Source organism: Raphanus sativus, chromosome 4, assembly GCF_000801105.2.
Source record: "Raphanus sativus cultivar WK10039 chromosome 4, ASM80110v3, whole genome shotgun sequence".
NCBI lineage: Eukaryota > Viridiplantae > Streptophyta > Magnoliopsida > Brassicales > Brassicaceae > Raphanus > Raphanus sativus.
In genome coordinates, this window is record NC_079514.1 from 19,450,355 (window position 1) to 19,472,862 (window position 22,508).

The following is a 22,508-nucleotide window of genomic DNA, read 5'->3' on the forward strand; positions in this document are numbered from 1 at the left end:
TACACGTCGGATTAAATCTACGGCCGAGAACTATTAACGTGCATATAAAAAAAGCTACCCATCGTGGTGGGTCCTTGATATGGGACTTTAGACTTGATAGACTTTTTTTTTTTTCCTGTCAATCAATTCTATGGAAATCAAATCTACCATGAGAGAGACAGTGGCTTGGAGGTACATTAACAGAGATGTTGTGCCATTTGCTGCCATGATAGCAGTGGAGTGCGTCACCGTTGGATCGACCACACTGTACAAAGCTGCGGCTTCGAGAGGATTGAGTTTCTATGTCTTCGTGTTCTACTCTTACGTTGTTTCGACGCTTGTCCTTCTTCCTCTTTCCCTCATCTTCGGAAGGTACTTGATCTCCTCACCTACTCTTTCTTTATCACCAGTTCAATTAAAACCTTATGTTACATTACATGTGCAGGTCAACAAGGTTACCTTCAGCCAAATCTCCCGTCTTCTTTAAGATTTTCTTGCTTGCGGTTCTCGGTTTCATGTCGATGATAGCTGGCTGTAAAGGAGTAGAGTATAGTTCTCCTACTCTTGCCTCTGCTATCAGCACCCTCACGCCAGCCTTTACATTCACCCTCGCCATTGTTTTCAGGTTCTGACACTTCTTAACAGTAACAAAAGCTCAAGTCATTACATCTTATGGTAACAAAAGCACAATCGTACCAACGGTGCGTTGGGCTAGTGGTTTAGTGCTTGGAGTAGGTTCCATTACACCCCTAGTTCGATTCCCGTTGGGAGGTATGCTTTACGCCATGTTATCGGTATTAGCGCCGGCTGGTCCCGGGCCTGTGGGGACTTGGCCCAGACATCTCCTAGTTTACAAAAAAAGAAAAAAAAAGCACAATCTTGTAGTTGAATTATATAAAATAAATCTGATTATTTGGTTCTGTTTCTTTGTAAAGGATGGAACGAGTAAGGTTAACGAGCTCTGCGAGTCAGGCTAAAATCATTGGCACGGTGGTCTCTATGTCTGGTGCACTGGTTGTTGTTCTTTATAAAGGACCTAAACTTCTAGCTCCCTCGCATTACCACAATTTGACTTTATCTCAGTCAAGCTGGATACTTGGAGGCATATTACTCGCTGCACAGTATTTGCTTATTTCAGTTTGGTTGATTATTCAGGTACAGAAACACAGTTCATGAAACTAATACTTGTTGGTGACACATGGCTAAAACTCTGTCGCTCATTTCAGACTAGGATCATGGAGGTGTACTCTCAAGAGATAACAGTAGTCTTCCTGTACAGCTTATGCGGAACATTAATCTCAGCACCTGTGTGCATGTTTGCTGAAAAGGACTTGACTTCCTTTCTGCTTAAACCTGATGTCTCCCTTGTTTCAATTATGTACACGGTGAGAATTCTTACCTTGTATCTTTGCTTCAACTAGTGACTTTGTTAAAAAAAAAGTTCTGCATTTTTAGGGTGCCTTGGTTTCATCATTGGGCACAGTTATACACACGTGGGGTCTGCATTTGAAGGGTCCAGTCTACATATCCTTGTTCAAGCCCTTGTCTATTGTCATTGCGGTTGGAATGTCTGCTATATTCCTTGGTGATTCACTTCACCTTGGAAGGTACCATTGTCTTTCACCTTCTTCCTTCATAACACCATTCAGAGATTTGATCTAGATTTAGAAATAATCATAACATCCAACTCTAGGTAATTGAAATAGTTGTTTGGAGATCCATGGAATCAGATCTAAGAGAGTTGTATATATATATATATATGTGTGTGTGTGTTGTGTGCAGTGTCATCGGATCAGTGGTTTTGAGCTTGGGATTCTACACGGTGGTTTGGGGCAAAGCAAGAGAGGATGCATCCAAACCTGTGACTGGTTCTGAAATTAATTCACCTTTGCTTCTTGCACACACCGTAGAATATGAAGAAGCCTAATTATCATTAAGGATGTGACTGATGCAAATGGAATCCTTTTATGTAAAGATGTGACTTTAGCAAAAATGGCCTTCAATGCAATCATATACTGTGATTTTAACCTGCTTCAGAGTTCAGATAATGACCTTGTCTTAGCTCAGATGTTATTAACTGTGGTTTTTTAACTCAACATGAGCAAGAAAAGTAAATGGTGAATGATAACTGTAGTCATTTTTAATAGCAATAGAAAAAGATCTATTAACTAAGAAGCCTATAATATTTAACATTCTAATAGGTGGATCAAATCTACGCTTGAGGAATTGAAGATCAATGATGACTTAGGTTAGTTATTACTATTGATGAGGATTGCAGAATTTGGGGTTTATTTCTGAGAATTGTGAGGATGATGCCGATGGAAAAGAGCTATAAGTCTTCGTCATTAATTGGTCATGCTCAAGGTGGGTACAGAAAGGCTGTTTCTATATTCCCTATTGATAATAATGACCTTTTAGCAGTTATCTTGGTGGAGTTAACCACCAGCACCATGGTTGCTTCTAAACTTAGAGAGTTGAGAGTTTCTGAGATATCAAATCTATCGTGAGAGAGGCAAGGACATTCATCATGAACCAGACCTAAATGAACCAGAGATGAAAGAAATGCTTGATCAACCAATATTCTAGTACCAATTGTGTTCAAAAGACTCATGACCAAACAAAGAACTAAGGTTCATCATAAGCTTAATGAGAGCATGAGATTTGCATTTGATCATGGATAAGCTGCTGAACCAAATAACAACACAAGCTGTCTAGATAATGATGGACCAACCGAGAGGACTAATTTATCAAGAGAAGACTTATGGCCATTCATTATGGATCAACTCCACAGGAATTTGCTAGTCATCAGCATAAAAGATCAGCCCATTTAGTAAGAGTACAAGAGTCAATCAAACAGACCAAAGGCAAACAAGGTAAGCATTTGAATTAAGGATTTCTCTAACGGTGTGATTGTTTGTTTGCAGCTCTTATTTCCTTTTCTTTTCTTTAAGTATTTCCGAGTTAACAACTTATTAGGATTTTCATTTCTGTCTTAAAACTATGTATTATTTGCTTCAACGTCCCTGGAAAGTCAACATCTGTATAACTTCTACATAAATCTCCTATAAGCATGTATTAGTTATGCAATCAATAAACATAAACTTTGTCTTCCGAACAGACCCAGACAAACCCAAACCAACTTGAACCAAATCAAATTATATGTTCCAGTCATTTAGTTAGAGGTTTTATCAACTCAATTGGTTTAGTTTTGTTCGGTTCAAACCAAAAATCGATTAAAAATATTATAAATTATATTTTTTAAAAATTATCAACTCGACTGAACAGAATAAATACAAATAAAACCGAACATAAATATTATAAAAACAAAAAAAAATATTATAAATTATATTTTTGTAATCAAATTAAAAGAAAACTAAATATTGATTTGAACTGAACAAATACAAACAAAAAAGTAATTCTTGGGTTCACCAACCAATGAGAATTGGTTATTTCATAAGCAGATTTTTTTCAAAAAAGAAAATAGAATATTTAGAATTTGTTTTTTAAAATAAAAGGATAAAAATAAATAAAAAATAGTAGTAGCTGCAAAAAAAGTTAACATTATTAAAGTTGTTCATACTAAACCCTAAACTCTAAACACTAAACCATAAATTCTTAGATAAACCCGAAATTCTTGGATAAACTCTAAACCCTTACCCAAGGGTTTAGGATTTACCCAGGGGTTTAGGGTTTACCTAGGGATTTAGTGTTTAGGGTTTAGTATTTAGTATTTAGAGTTTAGGATTTAGTATGAACGGTTTTAACAATATTAAAAAAAAATTACAGCTACTACTATTTTTTATTTACTTTTTATCTTTTTGTTTAAATTTTTTTTTTTAAATATTCTATTTTTTTTTTTGAAAAAATCTGCATATGAAATAACCAATTTTCATTGGTTGGTGAACCCAAGAATATCTCCAAACAAAACCGAATTAAATCATACTGAACATAAACTAAATCAAATTAAACTCAAAAGAAACTAAATCAAATACAAACCAAACTAACTAATTTCAGTTACAATTTTTTAGACCCAAATAAACCAAACTGAATCAAACTGAACTGAACCCACATTTAAATCAAAATACCTATGTGATGCGGCCATCAAACCAATGGTTGAACCAGAGGTCAACCAAGCAGTCCAAACCGGCCACTTTGGAGGTACCAGCGACATAGGTCCAGTCCACGGCGTATATCTCGACAAACAAAAGGAGTTTTGGAGTGAAACAAATTTTAATGGACTCTACACTCAAGAAGGAGTCCAGCCCAATTGGAATTTCCAGAAAAGCTTACCGGACCAAGGAGTTATGGATTTTACAAACAGGAGGTTCTCCAGCCCATCCAATTGCGAGTATCAGACTTTAGAAGATGATTTCAGCCCAACCATGAAGCGGCCCTTTCCAGAATCAATCATGAGTTTCAAGAGGGAATTATTATCTATCCAGAGAGTCCAGAATCAGGCGAATTGGTTCAGGGAATACCAAGATAAAATCAATTTCCCAAAACCGATCAAACCGACATTATTTTGGGAAAGTTGCCAACCAATTCAATTTGGTCCGACCCAAACCTTTCTATGGAAGCCAGGAGACACTCTAAACCAACCAGAAGACAAGGAAGACGTCCTTAGCTGCACCAGCACCCAGGAGATCAGGAGGATCATCACTTGCACCAACATTCCATATTTGGCAGCTTTGACACCACAAGCCTTAAATGAGTTTCTTCTTGAAATCTTTCAAGACCAACGGCCATATCTATCTTATTAAAGTAGAAGTACTTTAAGCTTTTGTTTGGTAACATGGATAGGAGTTTTTTAAAAAAAAAAATTTTGTTTGGTAACAAAGATAGTAGAGAATTTTGTCTTTTCCTTATTTAAATGATAGATTTAAGTATTTAATGTATTTTCCTAATTTAAATAATAGATTTCTTTAATAGAATGAATCTTAACCAAAATAAATTTCCTAATAGATTTTTTTGTTAACTTTTAATATTTTCAATATTTATTAATAAAAATAATAAAATAAAAATCACACATCAAAATCAATTTATATATCATATAAATAAAATATAAAAAAATTTATTTATAATTGTTAGTAAAACACTTTTATAATATAAGTCCAATTAGTTATAAATATTAGATTTTTATATGATACACTGTGATATAATAGACAATTAAAATCACATAATATAATTATTTAAAGTAATATATAAAATTTTGTTTTAAAATGTTATACTAACAATTATGTAATACATATTAATTTACACATATATATATATATATAGATATTATCATTAGAACAAAGAAAAAAATTGAAGTGAAAGCAAATATTTATACGGTCACGGGTCAAACTATAGAAATAAACAACAATGGCGTAAGATTTTTTTTTAACAAATATGTTTATATATTATATGTATTTATAAATTATTTTTTTTTATTAAGACTGCTAAGATTTTGGAATTGGAAAAAATTATGACCCAACTCTATATTATTTTAATTAAGAATTTAAAATTTATATCAAAATATTTTTTTAAACTTTTAATTTTTTTTATAACTACAAATGTTAAATTTCAATCTAAATTTATGTTTAAATATTACAAATATATCATTTATAAATAAAAACTAAAAACATAAAATGAATACCCGCCCGGTTGGGCGGGTCAATATCTAGTTACTCATTAAGGACACTCAGAGACACATCAGGAAGACTTCAAGATCATGGCCACGTCCAGAAGCTATCAAGATACAAGTCCTTACAAGTTTCCCATTTGGAAGAAGGCATAAATCAAGCTAAAGGAAGATTACATGGAACCATCAAAGCCTTTGCTTCCAAGACTTTTATTTCAATTTTTATTTCTTTCCTTTTATCATTTTATGACTGTTAGAGTCTGTCTTGGTCGAGCCTATAAAGCTCTAGTCTTTGTTTCATTGTAAGGCACCCATCTTTGAAAGTAATATGAATTATTCAGTTTTCTAGTTTTCTTAAAACTATTGTTTGAAGTCTTTAGAGTTTGTGAGAAGCAGCTCCAGAGCACCTTGACTTATCAAGACTCCTTTCCATAGTGTCTTGTGGCGTCCTCAATCCACCCATCCTTCCATCCCATTCATTTGCCAAGCTTGAGAGAGTTACACAACCAGCAAGCAAAGCACCATCTCAATCTACTTCAATCATCAACTGATTAGGCTGAGAGTGATACACATCCAGCAGCCTAATTCCATCATATCCTTTGCTTATTTATCTTATTTAGTTCATCATAGAATCAGCATCTCATTCATATTTCATTTGTTTCTGTTTTGCTTTATAAAAACTATAAAAACTCATAAAAATCTATCTTCTTTGTTTTCAGGTTGAACCTCAGTTCATCAATTCATATGGTCTGATTTCCAGGCTGTATCATTTGGTATCAGAGCTCAAGCTCCTGACTAAGGTGATATCTATCCTTGCATTTCATATTTGCTTGCATTTGTTTTGTCTTTATAAATCAAAAAGCCATAAAAAAAAAACAGTTTCTGCATTTTGTTCTTGTTGCATTCAAAAAAAAAAATTATAAAAAAGAGGAAGACAAGTTTATTTTAGTGTAGATCATCTAGGATTCAAATTTTTTTTCATTAGCTTGTTTGCATTCATTGCCCAGCTCCCCTTGCCATTTTTAGATTTTGTGCATTCATTTCAAAAAAATAAAAATCTGCATTTTTGCATTATTTGATTCTTGCATTGCAAAGTTAAAAAAAAAAAAGGCATATCATTTTAATTTCGTACATATCATATTTGATTCATCATTTTGATATTTGCATTTATAAAAAAAAAAGTGTTTGCATTTATTTGTTTTCCATTTGAAAAAGTCAAAAAAATCTGCATTTTAAGTTGTTTCCATATCTTCTTGCATTGAATATAAAATCTGAAAATTCAAAAAAATCATCCTTGTTATTGTTTCTTATCATATTTGTCTCTCCATTTCGTGCTTGCATCAGAAAAGAAAAATAAAAAGTTTTTATTGCATAATTTATTTCATATCGGTTCATAATTGCTTATTTCTCGGTTTAGTTTAAATTGCATTCTTGCATTTGATTCATTTTGGTTCAACCAGAACTTCCCTATTCTTCACTTGATCTTTGAGAGTGTTTTCAGGAAGCCATGGTAGGAGAAACACACAGCCAAAGTCAGATGGCAAAGAAGAGCCAACATTTGACAGCTTTGCAAGAGGTTGAACAGATTGCTCAGTTGAGGAAAAGAAGAAAGGCACAAGGCCAACGTCCACAGCCAGGAGAAAGAAGATTTGGAGATGCACCAGAGGCTGTCTATGTCGAGCCCAAGCCACCAGATCCTACAAGGATCAATCAAACTCCAATCTCTAAAACCCACAACCATCATGTTGTTAATTCTCGGTTTGAATATAACTCTCTTTCTGATAAAATTGAACTCTTTATATTTTCAGGAAAAAGAGGTTATCTTAGATGGGAGAGAAACCTTGATGAATGGTTTCATTACAACAACATCATGAAGGAAGAGAGGCTAGCTTATGCCACTGATCTACTTAGAGAAGAAGCCTTCAAATGGTGGGTACAAGAAGAAGATGATGGGAGGTTTTACAAGGAGCCAACTATCAAAACGTGGAGAGATCTTAAGGAAGCCATGAGACATGAATTTGCACCAGAGTTTACAAGTTCTGAAATTAAGAAACTTTATCCAAGGAGGTATCCAACTCATGGTTCCAAAGAAGTTAGAAAAGTTGTTGCACAAGAGAGTAAGAGAGGCTGGTCTCAACAAGCCAACTTGCAACCAAACCAGGGGCACGCCATTGTCCAATGCCTAGACCAGAAAAGTGACATTCCAAAGGCTATGGAGAGTAGAAGTGTCAGCCAAAACACTTTGATCAGAACCAAAGCAAAACCATTGCTAGATACTATGCAAGTAAAGGCTAAGGTAAGTCCTATATTTGATAATTTGGTTTATGAATCTTCTCCCACTGGTATGAGTCACTTGTCTTTGTCAAAGAATGTTAAGACAGGTCCTGAGGTCCAGCAAAATCCGAACTCCACATCCTTGTTTGAATCCAAAGTTCACAAAGAATTATTTCCAAGGAACAAGGAGATTTTAGACCTCAAAGAGGAGGACACATCAAGCCAAGGTAAGTCTTCTGATTTTAAAATTCTGAAAGATCAGACATGTTTTAAATGTCATAAAATAGGACACCTTGCTGAAGCTTATCCCATTAAACATGTATTGAAAGAAACATCACTAGAAACTGAAACTGAAATTTTAAAAATAAGTGATAGTTTTATTCAATCTGATTTGTTGCTTCCAAGTTCTTGTATAATGCACTTGTCTTTGTCAAAGGGTATTGTATCAGGGAATAAGGAGCAAGAACTTAAAAGGGAAGATCTATTCTACCAGCATGGCATTGCTAAAGAGGAGGAAGCCATAAATGAGGCTGGAAGAAATGATTTGTTTCTTAAAGAAGCAAAACCAGTAACCAAAGTATCAAACCAAGGTAAGTGTTTAACATCACCTTTAGATACAGGTTTAAATTTTTATATTCTTGGTACAGGGATACCAGATGAGAGCTCTATGCTTACTGAAGTGCCAAGGGCCGAGCCAGACCATGAGCTCAATCAAAATCCACACCACAAGTGGAAACCAAAATCTGAACAAATAATTGTTCAAGTGCCACAAGCTGAAGTAAATTTCACTATAGATCAGAAAGCTATTATTATTTCCATGATAAGATTAATGCACTTGTCTTGTCCAAGGGAAAGTGAAATAGGTACAAGAGACCAAGGTGAGAACAAGCCAAACAAAGAAATAAAATTTCTTGCTGCCACAGCTGAAAGTAAGGTTCTTTGTTCTTTGTTTTCATCAGTTTATAAATTCCTTTACTTTGGTATAATACACTTGTCTTTGCCAAGATGTTTTGACCCAGGTATAAGCAAAGAAAAGGGCAATCCAATTCGTGATGTAGTCTTGCAAGAAGAAGCCTTAACCATGTGTTCAATAGATGTTGTCCTTAAAAGTGATGCTGAACTAGTACTATTCAAATTCAGCAAGGGAAGTTTCTCTGATCTTAAAACATCTATGACACTTGATTATTCAGATATGACTCACTTGTCTTTGCCAGAGAGTTTTGATCCAGGAATAAGACCAGAAGATGATCATATCAACCTAAGTAAAAAAGTGCAAGAAAGACAGCCACCAATCCAAAGCTGTCCAAGGAAGAATTTAATTCTTCATCATGCTGATGCACCTATGGTAAAGTCTACCATATCACATTCTGTTTATGAAACTCCTATATCAGATATAATTCATTTGGTCTTTGCCCAGAATGTTGAGAATTTTTCAGGTAGCAAAGAAGAAAGCTTTAAAGATATCCCACCGGATACTCTTTTATTGCTTGAAGAATCAGTCCCAAAGATGGTCAGAACCATCAGCTCCAAAAGTGTGGAGAACCATCAGCTTCAGAAGAGAAGAAATGACAATGCCAAGGCCAGAGGCGTGATCATTTCCCATCTTTTCAAAGAAGAGCCACCAGATGCAAAATCCATTCCCAAACCGAAACAATATCAAGGTAAGACTTTGGAATCTCAAAAGAGAATGAAACCTGACTTTCTCTATTGTGGTGTATCAGGTTATCCAGTTTTGAGGTCAAAACCTTCACAAGGGGGAGGGAATGATGCGGCCATCAAACCAATGGTTGAACCAGAAGTCAACCAAGCAGTCCAAACCGGCCACTTTGGAGGTACCAGCGACATAGGTCCAGTCCACGGCGTATATCTCGACAAACAAAAGGAGTTTTGGAGTGAAACAAATTTTAATGGACTCTACACTCAAGAAGGAGTCCAGCCCAATTGGAATTTCCAGAAAAGCTTACCGGACCAAGGAGTTATGGATTTTACAAACAGGAGGTTCTCCAGCCCATCCAGTTGCGAATATCAGACTTTAGAAGATGATTTCAGCCCAACCATGAAGCGGCCCTTTCCATAATCAATCATGGGTTTCAAGAGGGAATTATTATCTCTCCAGAGAGTCCAGAATCAGGCGAATTGGTTCAGGGAATACCAAGATACAATCAATTTCCCAAAACCGATCAAACCGACATTATTTTGGGAAAGTTGCCAACCAATTCAATTTGGTCCGACCCAAACCTTTCTATGGAAGCCAGGAGACACTCTAAACCAACCAGAAGACAAGGAAGACGTCCTTAGCTGCACCAGCACCCAGGAGATCAGGAGGATCATCACTTGCACCAACATTCCATATTTGGCAGCTTTGACACCACAAGCCTTAAATGAGTTTCTTCTTGAAATCTTTCAAGACCAACGGCCATATTACTCATTAAGGACACTCAGAGACACATCAGGAAGACTTCAAGATCATGGCCACGTCCAGAAGCTATCAAGATACAAGTCCTTATAAGTTTCCCATTTGGAAGAAGGCATAAATCAAGCTAAAAGAAGATTACATGGAACCATCAAAGCCTTTGCTTCCAAGACTTTTATTTCAATTTTTATTTCTTTCCTTTTATCATTTTATGACTGTTAGAGTCTGTCTTGGTCGAGCCTATAAAGCTCTAGTCTTTGTTTCATTGTAAGGCACCCATCTTTGAAAGTAATATGAATTATTCAGTTTTCTAGTTTTCTTAAAACTATTGTTTGAAGTCTTTAGAGTTTGTGAGAAGCAGCTCCAGAGCACCTTGACTTATCAAGACTCCTTTCCATAGTGTCTTGTGGCGTCCTCAATCCACCCATCCTTCCATCCCATTCATTTGCCAAGCTTGAGAGAGTTACACAACCAGCAAGCAAAGCACCATCTCAATCTACTTCAATCATCAACTGATTAGGCTGAGAGTGATACACATCCAGCAGCCTAATTCCATCATATCCTTTGCTTATTTATCTTATTTAGTTCATCATAGAATCAGCATCTCATTCATATTTCATTTGTTTCTGTTTTGCTTTATAAAAACTATAAAAACTCATAAAAATCTATCTTTTTTGTTTTCAGGTTGAACCTCAGTTCATCAATTCATATGGTCTGATTTTCAGGTTGTATCACTATGTAAATATTAAACTAATAAAATCAGTAGTACACATAGTTTGAATTGCAGTATTGACCGACCAAAAATCTCAAAAATAAATCAATGGTAATGTGATGACAAAAGCAAGACCCAAAGTCAATGGTAGGTCTACTTTTAAGTCCGCCCATACCATAACTTTCTCATCTTGTTTTCATTTTAGATCCTCATGATCCATAAGTGTCCACTTCCCGCGACCACTGGTCGTCTCTTTCCTATATTACTTTCAATTTTTACTTGCAGTCTTTTTGGATCATATGCATATTTATAGATTTGCTAAACAGACTGAATAGTAACGTGCAGGTCAACAACGTGATAACAACTGCATATAAATATATAAATATATGTAGAGATTTTTATTAATATTCACGGTGGTGCGCAACGATCCATCATCATCATTCGGAAATCACAATCTAGCTACTAATATTTAATCCGATAAAATATTATTCAATTTCCTCCGTTCTATTTTAAGTGGAGTTTTAGGACAAAGATTTTGTTCCATTTTAAATGATATTTTCAAATTTCTAGGTGAAAATTAAAAGTATTTTAATATTTTTAATTATTTATATCCTTTAGTATGATTGTTTGTTGGTTTTAAAATTATTTTAATCATTGTTGTTTTTAGACAAACGAAAAAAATAAAGTAAAAATTTGTAGTTTCTTAATTAAAGTGCAAAACCCTTAAAATCCACTTATTTTGGGACGGAGAAAGTATTATTTTAGAGTTGTGTTTCTAAGACAATATTTGGTTACCATGTTTATTATAACTTGTTCCACTAATTTTCATTATAAATGTCACTTTGATATTTTTCAGAGAATTTTTTTTTTGTCACGATTCAAGAAAATTAAAACAATTGTATAATAGATTAATATATTTTTATTTAATGTATAATTAGTTAAATAAAAATAATTTAAATAAAAATCTATTTCTTATTCAAAAGGGTGAAAAATAGATTTAATGTACAAATTATATTGAAATTATAAATGATATTTATTTTGAAACAAAATAAAAAATCTAAATTGACACTTATTATGAAATAGATGGAGTAGTACACATTGAATCAATTGGGCCTTAATAATACAACTAATTTATATTAACCGATTACATAATAAAAGATAATTAGTTTTGTGGGACTAAGCCAAATTCGATTTGCATAGAGCGTTCGCAAATATCCTATTTTGTTGGTGGTTCAAAATTCGACATTCACGTATTTCTGGACGCAAATGCATTCAGCAACTCGATCAATTTAAACCCTACAAACGCAAAAGAATAACGATGTTTTCTCTTTTAGGAATCACTTTCTGGGTAACAAAACTTTTCGAGCCATCTAATAGAAAAACTAAAAGCTCTAGTAATATTTTATAAGAAGCATTATTCCATAAGTATTGGTTGAGAAAAATGGTCGATTATATTATTTGATAATGGTTTAAAGCAGATTCTAGTACGAAGCTAAAATTCAACGCAAAGAAAATAAATGTTGACTTTGCAATATAGTGTAGCATCTCTGTCATGAAAATAGTGAACATATAGAGACACCAAAAGTATGTTCATATTCCTTCATTGGCAAAATGAGATTTGAGTTTTTCAAACTTAAAAAGTCCAATAAATTTCACGATACAACTCGTTTACTCTTTGACTTCTAAAATCCAAAAAACACGCCTATATTTCTCTCCTACCTCACCGACCAAACAATTAAAAAAAAGTGTGTAGAAAGAAACAAGAATATGAAAACAAAGTAGCAAAGTAGCCCGTTAGGGTTCAAAAGAAAGAGGCAATATGGAAGAACTTCTAGAACGTCTACTGCTTCCAAAAGAGAAGAAAGATCTCTTCACTCTGTTACTACTAAAATTACCGCTACTACCGCTACATTCTCCTCCTTCTCCGACCACTGGATTTTGATAGTTTTTTTGGAAAATCGCCTCTTGAACTGCCAAATATAGCTGTCTATCTGCAGACGAATCCATCGAGATCGATCTTCTGATGGGTTGAACACTACCAAACTGCTCATCTCTGTCTCTTCTGATGTCGACACATTCGTCTCCCATACTGGTGACTTTCTGAAGCTTTCTTCCTTTTCTCTGAAACCCTCCTCGATCAAGCTTCCTCTGAGACTGACTGATTGAATTTTGTTGGTTTTCAGTCAGTACGCAACCTGAATTCGACCTTTCTTGTACCACAAGTAACCTTGCGTTTCTTGAACTATCTCGGTCACTATTGGTACTATTACTGTTCCCTAGACCTAGCTCAATGACAACATACTCACTCTCGCCTCTAACCACGACTGCGTTATCTGGGGAAGTACTTGGAGCAGAAACGGGATCGGGAGGAAAACTTGCGTAGCAAGAAACCCTAGTTCTACACAAAGGGCAATTGGCATTGTTCTGAAGCCAAATATCGATGCAGTCGATATGAAACAAATGACTACAGTTCGGGATAACCCTCAGCTTCTCCTCTTCTTGAAACTCATTCAAACAAACAGAGCACTCGTGAGAAGTATTCTCTTCTCCTTCTGTAAAAACGCTGTCGTTTGGACCGTCTACATCTCTCCTCTTCTTGAATTTTAGAATAGGGATTGCTCTGATGACGGATTCGTCGAGACCGCGGTTTATCCTTGGAGAGTAAAGCATGATAGGACCATGGTCGTTGCGTCGACGTCGGGATAAGGAGAATCTACCAAGAATGTCGATTCGATGCCAGTTCAGACAGCATTTAATCACGAAAACGTAGTAGCTTACAAGTAACAAAGTTGTGGCTAAGATTCCAATCACGGCGACGGCTATGATCGGAAAGTTCGTCCCCGTCGAGCTCCCACGGTGAAAAACGGGCATTGATGGTGGTGGAGGGGGAGGAAAGTTCAGATCTCGGAGGATGCTTCGATGAGTTGATAGATCCATTAACTATATTAACAAGCTCATTCTCTAAAAGAGAAAGAAAATAATAGACTTTCAAGAACTTGAGAGTTTATTCAGAAATGTCTTGGTATGAAACGATTGATAGCTCAACAGAGGATGACAGAGAGATCAGCGAAGGAGAGAAAATGGAGAAGAGAGAGAGAGACAAAAGAAGAAGCAGAGATGGAGTAATATGAAAGTTCGGTGACATTTCTAAGTCTCTTTATAGTTATTCTAAGACTTATTTTTATGTTCACCCCTAGAATGAACTAAAGGTTCACCAAACCAATAAGAATCACCCATTTCACAATTGATATTTTTTTTAAAAAGGAAACAAAATATTATCAAGTTATATTATATTTTTAAAATAAAAAAATGTTAAAAACAAATAAAAATAATAATATATGCAACAAAAAAAATTTAAAATATTTTATTCCGTCGTCAAAACACTAAACATTAAACTCTAAACTCTAAACTAAAAACATCAAACACTAAATCTTAAAAATACCAAACTTTTAATCCTAAAAAGAGATTAGGGATTAAGATTAAAGTTATAGTATTTTTAAGATTTATTGTTTTAGTGTTTAGTTTTTTTAGTTAAAATTTAGGATTATCCAAGTGTTTATGATTTACCTAAGGGTTTAGGGTTTAGAGTTTAGGGTTTAGTATTTCGATGATGGCATTAAAATATTTAATTTTTTTTGCATATACTAGAATTTAGGGTTTAGAGTTTAAGATTATATAAGGGTTTAGCGTATACCCAAGGGTTTAGGTTATACTTAAGGGTTTAGGGTTTATGATTTAGGGTTTAGGGTTTATGATTTAGGGTTTAGAGTTTATTTTTTTCGATGATGTTAAAAATATATTTTTAAATCATTTTTTTTAACTACTATTATTTTTATTTGTTTTCATTTTATTTATTTTAAAAACATAATATAACTTGATAATATTTTGTTTCCTTTTTAAAAGATATTAATTGTGAAATGAGTGATTCCTATTGGTTGGGTGAACATTTAGGTTCACTCTAGGGGTAAACCCAAGAATAACTCTTATTTTAATCTGTTTTATTTCTTGATCGGTGGGGACTCGTTTGGTGCAAGAGTTCTCTTTTCTTTACTGATTGGTGTAAATTGAATATCAGTATTAAATATGATCAGTGGGAAAATTGAAAATTTGTTTGTTTGTTTGTTTATGTACAAGTGGTAGGGAACTTTTTATTTAGGGAGGAAACCTGACATATATTCACATTAATTCTAATTTATACAATACATTGTTTTCATTATTTTATTAATTATGATTATACAATTTGTTCTACCTTTGGTTGTGACTAATCTGATTTGATCTTCTGATAGACAAAGTTACTAAGGCTTCCGGTGAGAAAATTAAATCAAGCATTGCAGATCTAGCGGATTAAGCAGATCGAGTAGAACAAAAGCGGATTAAGCAGGCTGAGTAGATCAAACGGATCTAGCGATCCAAATATATATTTGAATGATAAAAATAGATAAAAAGCGCAGCAAACTACTGTACAAATTTAAAAAATAATTATATTACTATTTATTTTTATTAACTAAAATTAGTTCCTTTAAATATATAGATAGATATAAATACCATTAAGATATTCAGAATATAATAAAAACTAATTAAAAATATATTTATAACTATTTTTAGTTTTTAAATTGAAAATAATCTAACTTTGGATGATTTAAAATATTTTAATTTTCTGGTACAATAATTTAATATTTTGAAGTTTTAATATTAATTAACACATCACTTTTAAAAATATAATTGTAAAATTAAATTATAAGAGATCATTAAAATTATAACTATATAAAAATTATAAATCAATTTAAAAGTATAAAATGATTTTATAAAATTATAAAATATGTCATCTATTTTTTTATTTGTTTAAAGAGTGACCAAAAATTTAGAAAATGATTCTAGTTTAAATAATAAAACATGTATTAGTTGAATTTTAGGTCTTAGTTGACTTTATAGAACATATTAGTTTTATTAAATTTAAAATAAATAATATATAATATAAGGACTGCTCTTAAAACAATCCAATAACAAAGTAAAATTTGCTCCACTAGTGTAGCATCCGCTATATTATAAACTTGTGTGTAAAGTGGTCGGACTGCTTTTTCCAAAAAGTTTTTATTGTTTGTTCTTGTTTTAAAAACCACAAACGGTTCGTTTCTCCAATTCCTATTTAGAAGTAGTTCAATTATCTCCACTTGTAACAGTGTTGCTTAGTAATTTATATATGCATTTCTCTTTTTTTTTTAATAGTATATGTAAATCATTTTAGTTATTACCATCTAGTCTTAGCTCTATTATGTAGATATGAGCATTATATTTTAGGTTACTATAATCAAAATATTTATGAATGGGCAACCAAGAGGAAATATTATTCCAGGAAGAGGCCTACGCCAAGGAGATCCTTTATCTCCTTTCATTTTTATTCTATGCACGGAAGCGCTCGTTAGCCTTCTTAATCACGCAGAGAACCAGGGAAAGATAACAGGGATGCGCGTTACCCGCGCGTGTCCATCGGTATCCCACCTGCTATTTGCGGATGATAGCCTTTTCTTTTGTAAGGCGGAGCCCCGTGAATGTGAAGAAGTAATGAAAGTAATCAGGATCTACGGTAAAGCTTCAGGTCAATGTATTAACTTTGACAAATCTTCCTTACTCTTTGGTAAGAGGATCAACGCAACTACAAGACAAGAGATCAAAGATGTTATTGGAATACAGAATGATGGAGGGATGGGAACTTATTTGAGCATTCCAGAGGATATTAGTGGCTCAAAATGCAAACTCTTTGCATTCTTGAAAGATAAACTAATGCATAGAGTGAATGGCTGGACAGGGCGCTGGCTCTCGAAAGGTGGAAAGGAGGTGTTGATTAAGTCCATTCTGTTGGCTCTCCCGACGTATGTTATGTCTACTTTCCTGCTCCCATTGGAGATATGTGAAAACCTTGCCAGTGCTATTGCTCAATTCTGGTGGAGCTCGAATCCCCCTAAAAGAGGAATACACTGGTCGAAATGGGAGAAAGTTTGTCTACCCAGAGAAGAAGGAGGGATTGGTTTTCGATTGATCCATGAGTTCAACTTGGCACTTTTAGCGAAACAATTATGGAGGCTAACACAAAATCCGGATTCTCTGGTAGCCCGTGTCTTAAGAGGAAGATACTACAGATTAAGCTCGCCTTTACGAGTAAATTCTGCAAGTAGTCCTTCTTATGTCTGGACTAGTATCTCTGCTGCGAGGGAGCTTTTGTTGCTGGGGATAAGACAGAAAATACACTCTGGCTACGAGGTTAAGGTGTGGGAAGACCCCTGGATTCCATTGAATCCAGCTAGATCAGCTATACCCATAGCACCAGTTATGAATCCAAACATGAGAGTGAGTGACCTTATAAACCAGGAATTGAAGGAATGGGATGTCAATCTACTGGAACAATATGTCAGACCTGATGACATACCTCTTATAAGGAGTTTAGCTGTAAGCACAACTCATAGACCCGACACTTTTTGCTGGAACTTCACACGACATGGACAATACACGGTCAAGTCTGGATATTGGGTTGCTCGAAACTTATTGAAGGATGATGCTGAAAATCAAATGGTAGAGCCAAGTATTACAAAACTACAAGCCTTTGCTTGGAAGGTAAAGGCGCCAAAGAAAATTTGTCATCTTCTATGGCAATTGTTGACTGGTCATGTGGCAGTAACGAGAAATCTAGCAAGGAGAAATATGAGATGTGATAATTACTGCCCGAGATGTGGTGAACCAGAGGAGTCAGTAACACATGCGATTTTCGAATGCCCACCTGCTCTACAAGTTTGGCTTCATTCATCGACTCCGACTAATCCTGGTATTTTTCCAGCACCAAGCATCTACACAAATATGAACTACCTCTTCTGGGAAAAAGATGGTTCACTGGAACCAGAGCTCGACAGGGATCCTTATCCTTGGTTAATTTGGTACATTTGGAAGGCTCGAAATGACAAACTCTTTAGGGGCATAGACAGAGATCCACTGGAACTAGTACGATATGCTGAAAGTGAGTGTCAAGCTTGGTTTAATGCCAATGTGATGCCGCCAGTAGTACCAGAGAGTACTATACAGGAACCCCAAGCCATAAGCTTGGGCAATGTTTGCTTACTGGATGGATCATGGACAGCGCTTGCTCAATATAGTGGATGTGGATGGGTCTGGTTGGACAGCAGGGGAAACACGCAACTCATGGGTTCACATAACTGCCCCAGAAGAGAATCAGCTCTGCACTCAGAAGTGGAGGCATTGAGATGGGCGATGGAGAACATGCTTCAATATTCAACGTGCCAGAACTTTGGAACGGACTGCAAAGATTTGATCGCAATGATCAAGGAACCTCAGGCTTGGCCAAGTTTTGCAACGGAATTGGAGAGGATAAAGACACTGCTCATATGCTTCCCGGACTTCAAGATTTCTTATGTTCCAAGAGCGCGGAATCAGATTTCAGATTTTTTAGCTAAGACAGCTAGATCCTTCCATAGGAAGTTACATTTTGTTGGTTGTTCTATTCCGGTCTGGTTACCCAGACCACCTCAAGTTTGAGTAATAGAATAGCCGTTTGCCGTCAAAAAAAAAAAAAAAAAATCAAAATCAAAATATTTAGATAACACATGCAATTTGAGTTATATCAATTGAGGATACACATACGTGTGTTTTAACACATGCAATTTGAGTTATATCAATTGAGGATACACATACGTGTGCCAACTGCACCATGACTTGCCATTCAACATACTATTATTAATTGTAGAATGATTCACTTTAATTGTGGAAGAACTGCAAATGGTTTAATTTTGTGAACAAAAATACTAACCACTATCTACAATAGTTACTCTACTCTTTTTGAGTGGTACTAGCAGTTCTTTCTTTTGTTTTATTTCTAAAGTAAATTATTCTTTTGTTTAAATAATATGTAATACATACTAAATTTATATTTAAATGGTTTCAATCATATAAATGTTTACAAAATTTAGTTTTAAAAAGATAAAAGTTCATATCATCTATATCATACTCACATTTTTATTCTAATTTATGTTTTCTATTTTTAATTTTTAAATTTATGATTTTTACGTTAAGTTTCGTTATAGATTTAATTCAGTTTGATGATTAAAGAATCATTTATTAGTTCAGTTCATCGATTATTTATTTTTAGCTTTTGACGATCTTAAATTATATTCAATTTTTTGAACTACTACATAATTTAATCTGAACCAACAGAACCCAATCTAAAATTTATGAAAAATTGAATTTCTAATTCTGAATATCCAAGCCTTTTATAAGTTATATTTTAGTTAACTACTCTAGTTATGAAAATAGTACTAAAATTTAAATAAAATATTTTAAATTAATTAAATAACAATTGAATTCTTTTTCAAAATAAATTTTAAATATATTTTATACAGCTTTTTATCAAAATATAATCATTTCATTTAAAAAGTATTTATAAGTAACCCTTATAAGTTATCGAAATAAATAGTATATAAAATTTTCTATAAACTAATTAAAATGTATACAGTACTTTGAATCAATGTTTATTTACTTTTACCATTCAAACATATGTTTTGGACAGCTATAACCGTAATAATTGATCCGTTTTCTCCATTCGGAGCATGGATGAGAAATTTTCATGTGGTTCCTCCACTAGGCATGAGAACCATCTATTATACACTTCCCATTTTTAGCTTAAGTAGATAAAATTGTAGTTTGAATTAACGCGAGTAATGATGATATGTAATCTGCTTCACTAGACTATGACTATGAATATGATTTATGATCTAACCATTATTGTCGGCAGCAACTTAATAATATTTGTAATTCTGACGTCCTTGAGATTATCTAACCATTCAATTCTGAGATGAATCCCACGTACACAGATTGATTTTTTACTTTTTATTTTAAAAATATTTAGTGGGTGTCTGTATGCTTTCCCATAGCCCCTCTGACTTGTTAATAATTATGAGACTAATGATGTGACTAAAACATTTAACAAAAGTTAAATAGCATAACGACGTGAAAAAATTGTAAAACTTAGTTAGGGATTATGTCCTCTCTCAAAAAGAAAAAAAACAAAAATGAAGGACAGTGTACCTTGCTGCAACGACAAGTTAAGTCATTTGAATTCAGAAGTTTGGTTGTTAGAATGGCCGATACGTTACTATGTTATTCAACATTGCTATATGAAGTGATCATTTAAATCTGAAACTTATATAAGACTTTGAAGTGTATGAAACAGATTCAGTTTGAAAATATAAAAGTTCGTACCCTTCTTTTTTGATGATTTATGTAGGGATATCTGGACCTATAGAAATGTCCATACTAATTTCTAAAGATAAGTGTAGCCATATGGATTTTTTTTTTCAGGATATATAAATAGATTAGAAGTATAGATCCATATCTAACTAGGATTCAGAAACAATATGTCTTATTTTCGCGTAGGGGTGGTACTTTACTCGATATCCTAATCCGTATCCAAACCTGATTTAAAAAACTCGAACCGAAATTCGAAATGAAATAGCAAAATACCGGAATGAGTAATGATTTAGAAGAAATTGGATATCCAAATCCGAACGGGTAATATCCAAACCCGAATGGATAACCGGAATTAACCGAACATATATACACTTATCCTTATACTTTTAGTTTACATCTCTCATTTTATTAAAATTTTTATATTGATTTTACATATACTTTAAGATCATATAATATACATATAATTATGGAAGAAATGGTTTGATACTCATTTAAAATGTATGTCAAGCTTGTTGTGTCATGTATTAACAACAATTACATCCAAATTCTAAAAATAATTTCCAAATTAATGTTTATTTATTTTTGAAATGTTATATCTAAATCTATTAATCATTCAATCTATTAAAAAGTAAAAAATCAGTTAATAGAAAGTTATAATTTTAAATACAAGAAATTAAAAAATGAAAAATTTAGTTTTTTTCATTCAAAATTTAAATATCCGAATCCACCCGAAATAACCGAACCTGAACGAAAAATACCAAAGCCCGATCCAAAGTACAGAAATACCTGAATGGGTTCTACACCCCTATACAGAAATATCCAAAAATTTGAAATACCGACCCGAACCCGAATAGATATCCGAACGCCCACCCCTACTTTCACGCAACAAATAAATCAAATCCAAAACATGTTTGTGTTCCAGTTTTGTTCTCTTACCATTCGACCACAATGTCTCCAACAAAGATGGAGGTAAATAGGGATATGTGGAGTCAAGTGATCCCATTAAAACTGTAGGAAAAATATATCTTTTTAAAACAATTATAATATTTAGTGAAAATCTGTCATTTGATCCCACTAATTTATGCAAAAATTTCATATGCCCCCATCAATTTGTGAAAAAAATATTTACTATAATAATTACATATATTTCTGATTTAAATATTATATCTATTATATTAAAATTGAAGTACAAAATAATACTTGCATAATTTTAAATAGATTCTTACAGATTTTCATTCCCTTATCAACTAATTATAACCAATTCATTTATTGTTTTCATTTGAGTGTTTATTACATATTTTACATTCCCTTTTCGCTCTTTCAAATTATTTTATTAACTATATTTACCATAATAATTTGATGACATTTATTTTACGTATTAATCATAATAATTTCACGTATTTAAATGAAGTGTTTAAATAAAGTTGTTTCATTAATGACAAAAATTCAATCTGATTAACAAAATTATTTTATTTTGTTTACATAATCAGTTAGACATGGTCATTCAGGTATAACTTACATATCAATTTTTACGAGTATCAGATTTTTCGATTTAAATTAAACTATGTTCGGGTATACAAAAATAATTTGGGCAGTATTCGATTTGAATTGTTCCAGGTCTAGATAAATTTGTATGAACATAAAATTATATGAATAACCTATATATCTAAAAAATGTCACTAATTTTTTATATATAAAGATCAAAATCAAACCCGTACGGACTTGCGGGTTAACTTCTATTTTATATATTATGACTCAAGTCAAAATATTTCTCACTCCGCTGGTCTCGAGCTCGTATTCTTTTGTTAAAAACTAATTATGATTCTTATAATTCAAGAATATTTCAAGAGAACATAAATATGAAAATAAGTTTAAATGGTAAGAGTAGTTAAGCAATTCATATTAACAAGAATACCAAAGTAACCATCTGTCCGTCTATCAATAACCGTACAAATAAAAGTCTAAGAGATAAATATGGTTTAGAGCCATGTTCGGAAACGCGCTAGACGCAACGCGTGCGGTCGGTCTGGGCCTAGCGCGTAATTAATTAATCGGGAATTATTCGGAGATTAATCGGGGAGTAATTTTTAATAATTTAATATATAAATATAGATATATACTAAATAATTGTATCACCCAACGTAAATCTGCCGCGGTATAGTGGCTTCCCTTTGCTGGTAAACGTTTCTGAGGTCACCTGTTCAAACCCTACGCGCTGCAATTTGCTTTTTTTTATCATTTTATTTAATAATCGTCAAATT

At 33.5% G+C, this 22,508-nt stretch overlaps 2 protein-coding genes across 2 annotated transcripts; one reads left to right on the forward strand and one right to left on the reverse strand.

The window, feature by feature from the left end:
* The first annotated feature begins 106 nt into the window (after window positions 1-106).
* LOC108850536 (WAT1-related protein At5g40230-like) lies at window positions 107-2,107 on the forward strand. The gene is made up of 6 exons (XM_057007447.1): window positions 107-351; window positions 425-604; window positions 915-1,134; window positions 1,206-1,364; window positions 1,435-1,586; window positions 1,762-2,107. The coding sequence occupies exons 1-6, from the start codon at window positions 131-133 to the stop codon at window positions 1,904-1,906; spliced, it is 1,077 nt and encodes a 358-aa protein (XP_056863427.1). The 5' UTR covers window positions 107-130; the 3' UTR covers window positions 1,907-2,107.
* Window positions 2,108-12,572: 10,465 nt separating this feature from the next.
* LOC108848803 (RING-H2 finger protein ATL16) lies at window positions 12,573-14,134 on the reverse strand. The gene has a single exon (XM_018622247.2). The coding sequence runs from the start codon at window positions 13,933-13,935 to the stop codon at window positions 12,793-12,795; it is 1,143 nt and encodes a 380-aa protein (XP_018477749.1). The 5' UTR covers window positions 13,936-14,134; the 3' UTR covers window positions 12,573-12,792.
* Window positions 14,135-22,508: the final 8,374 nt, after the last annotated feature.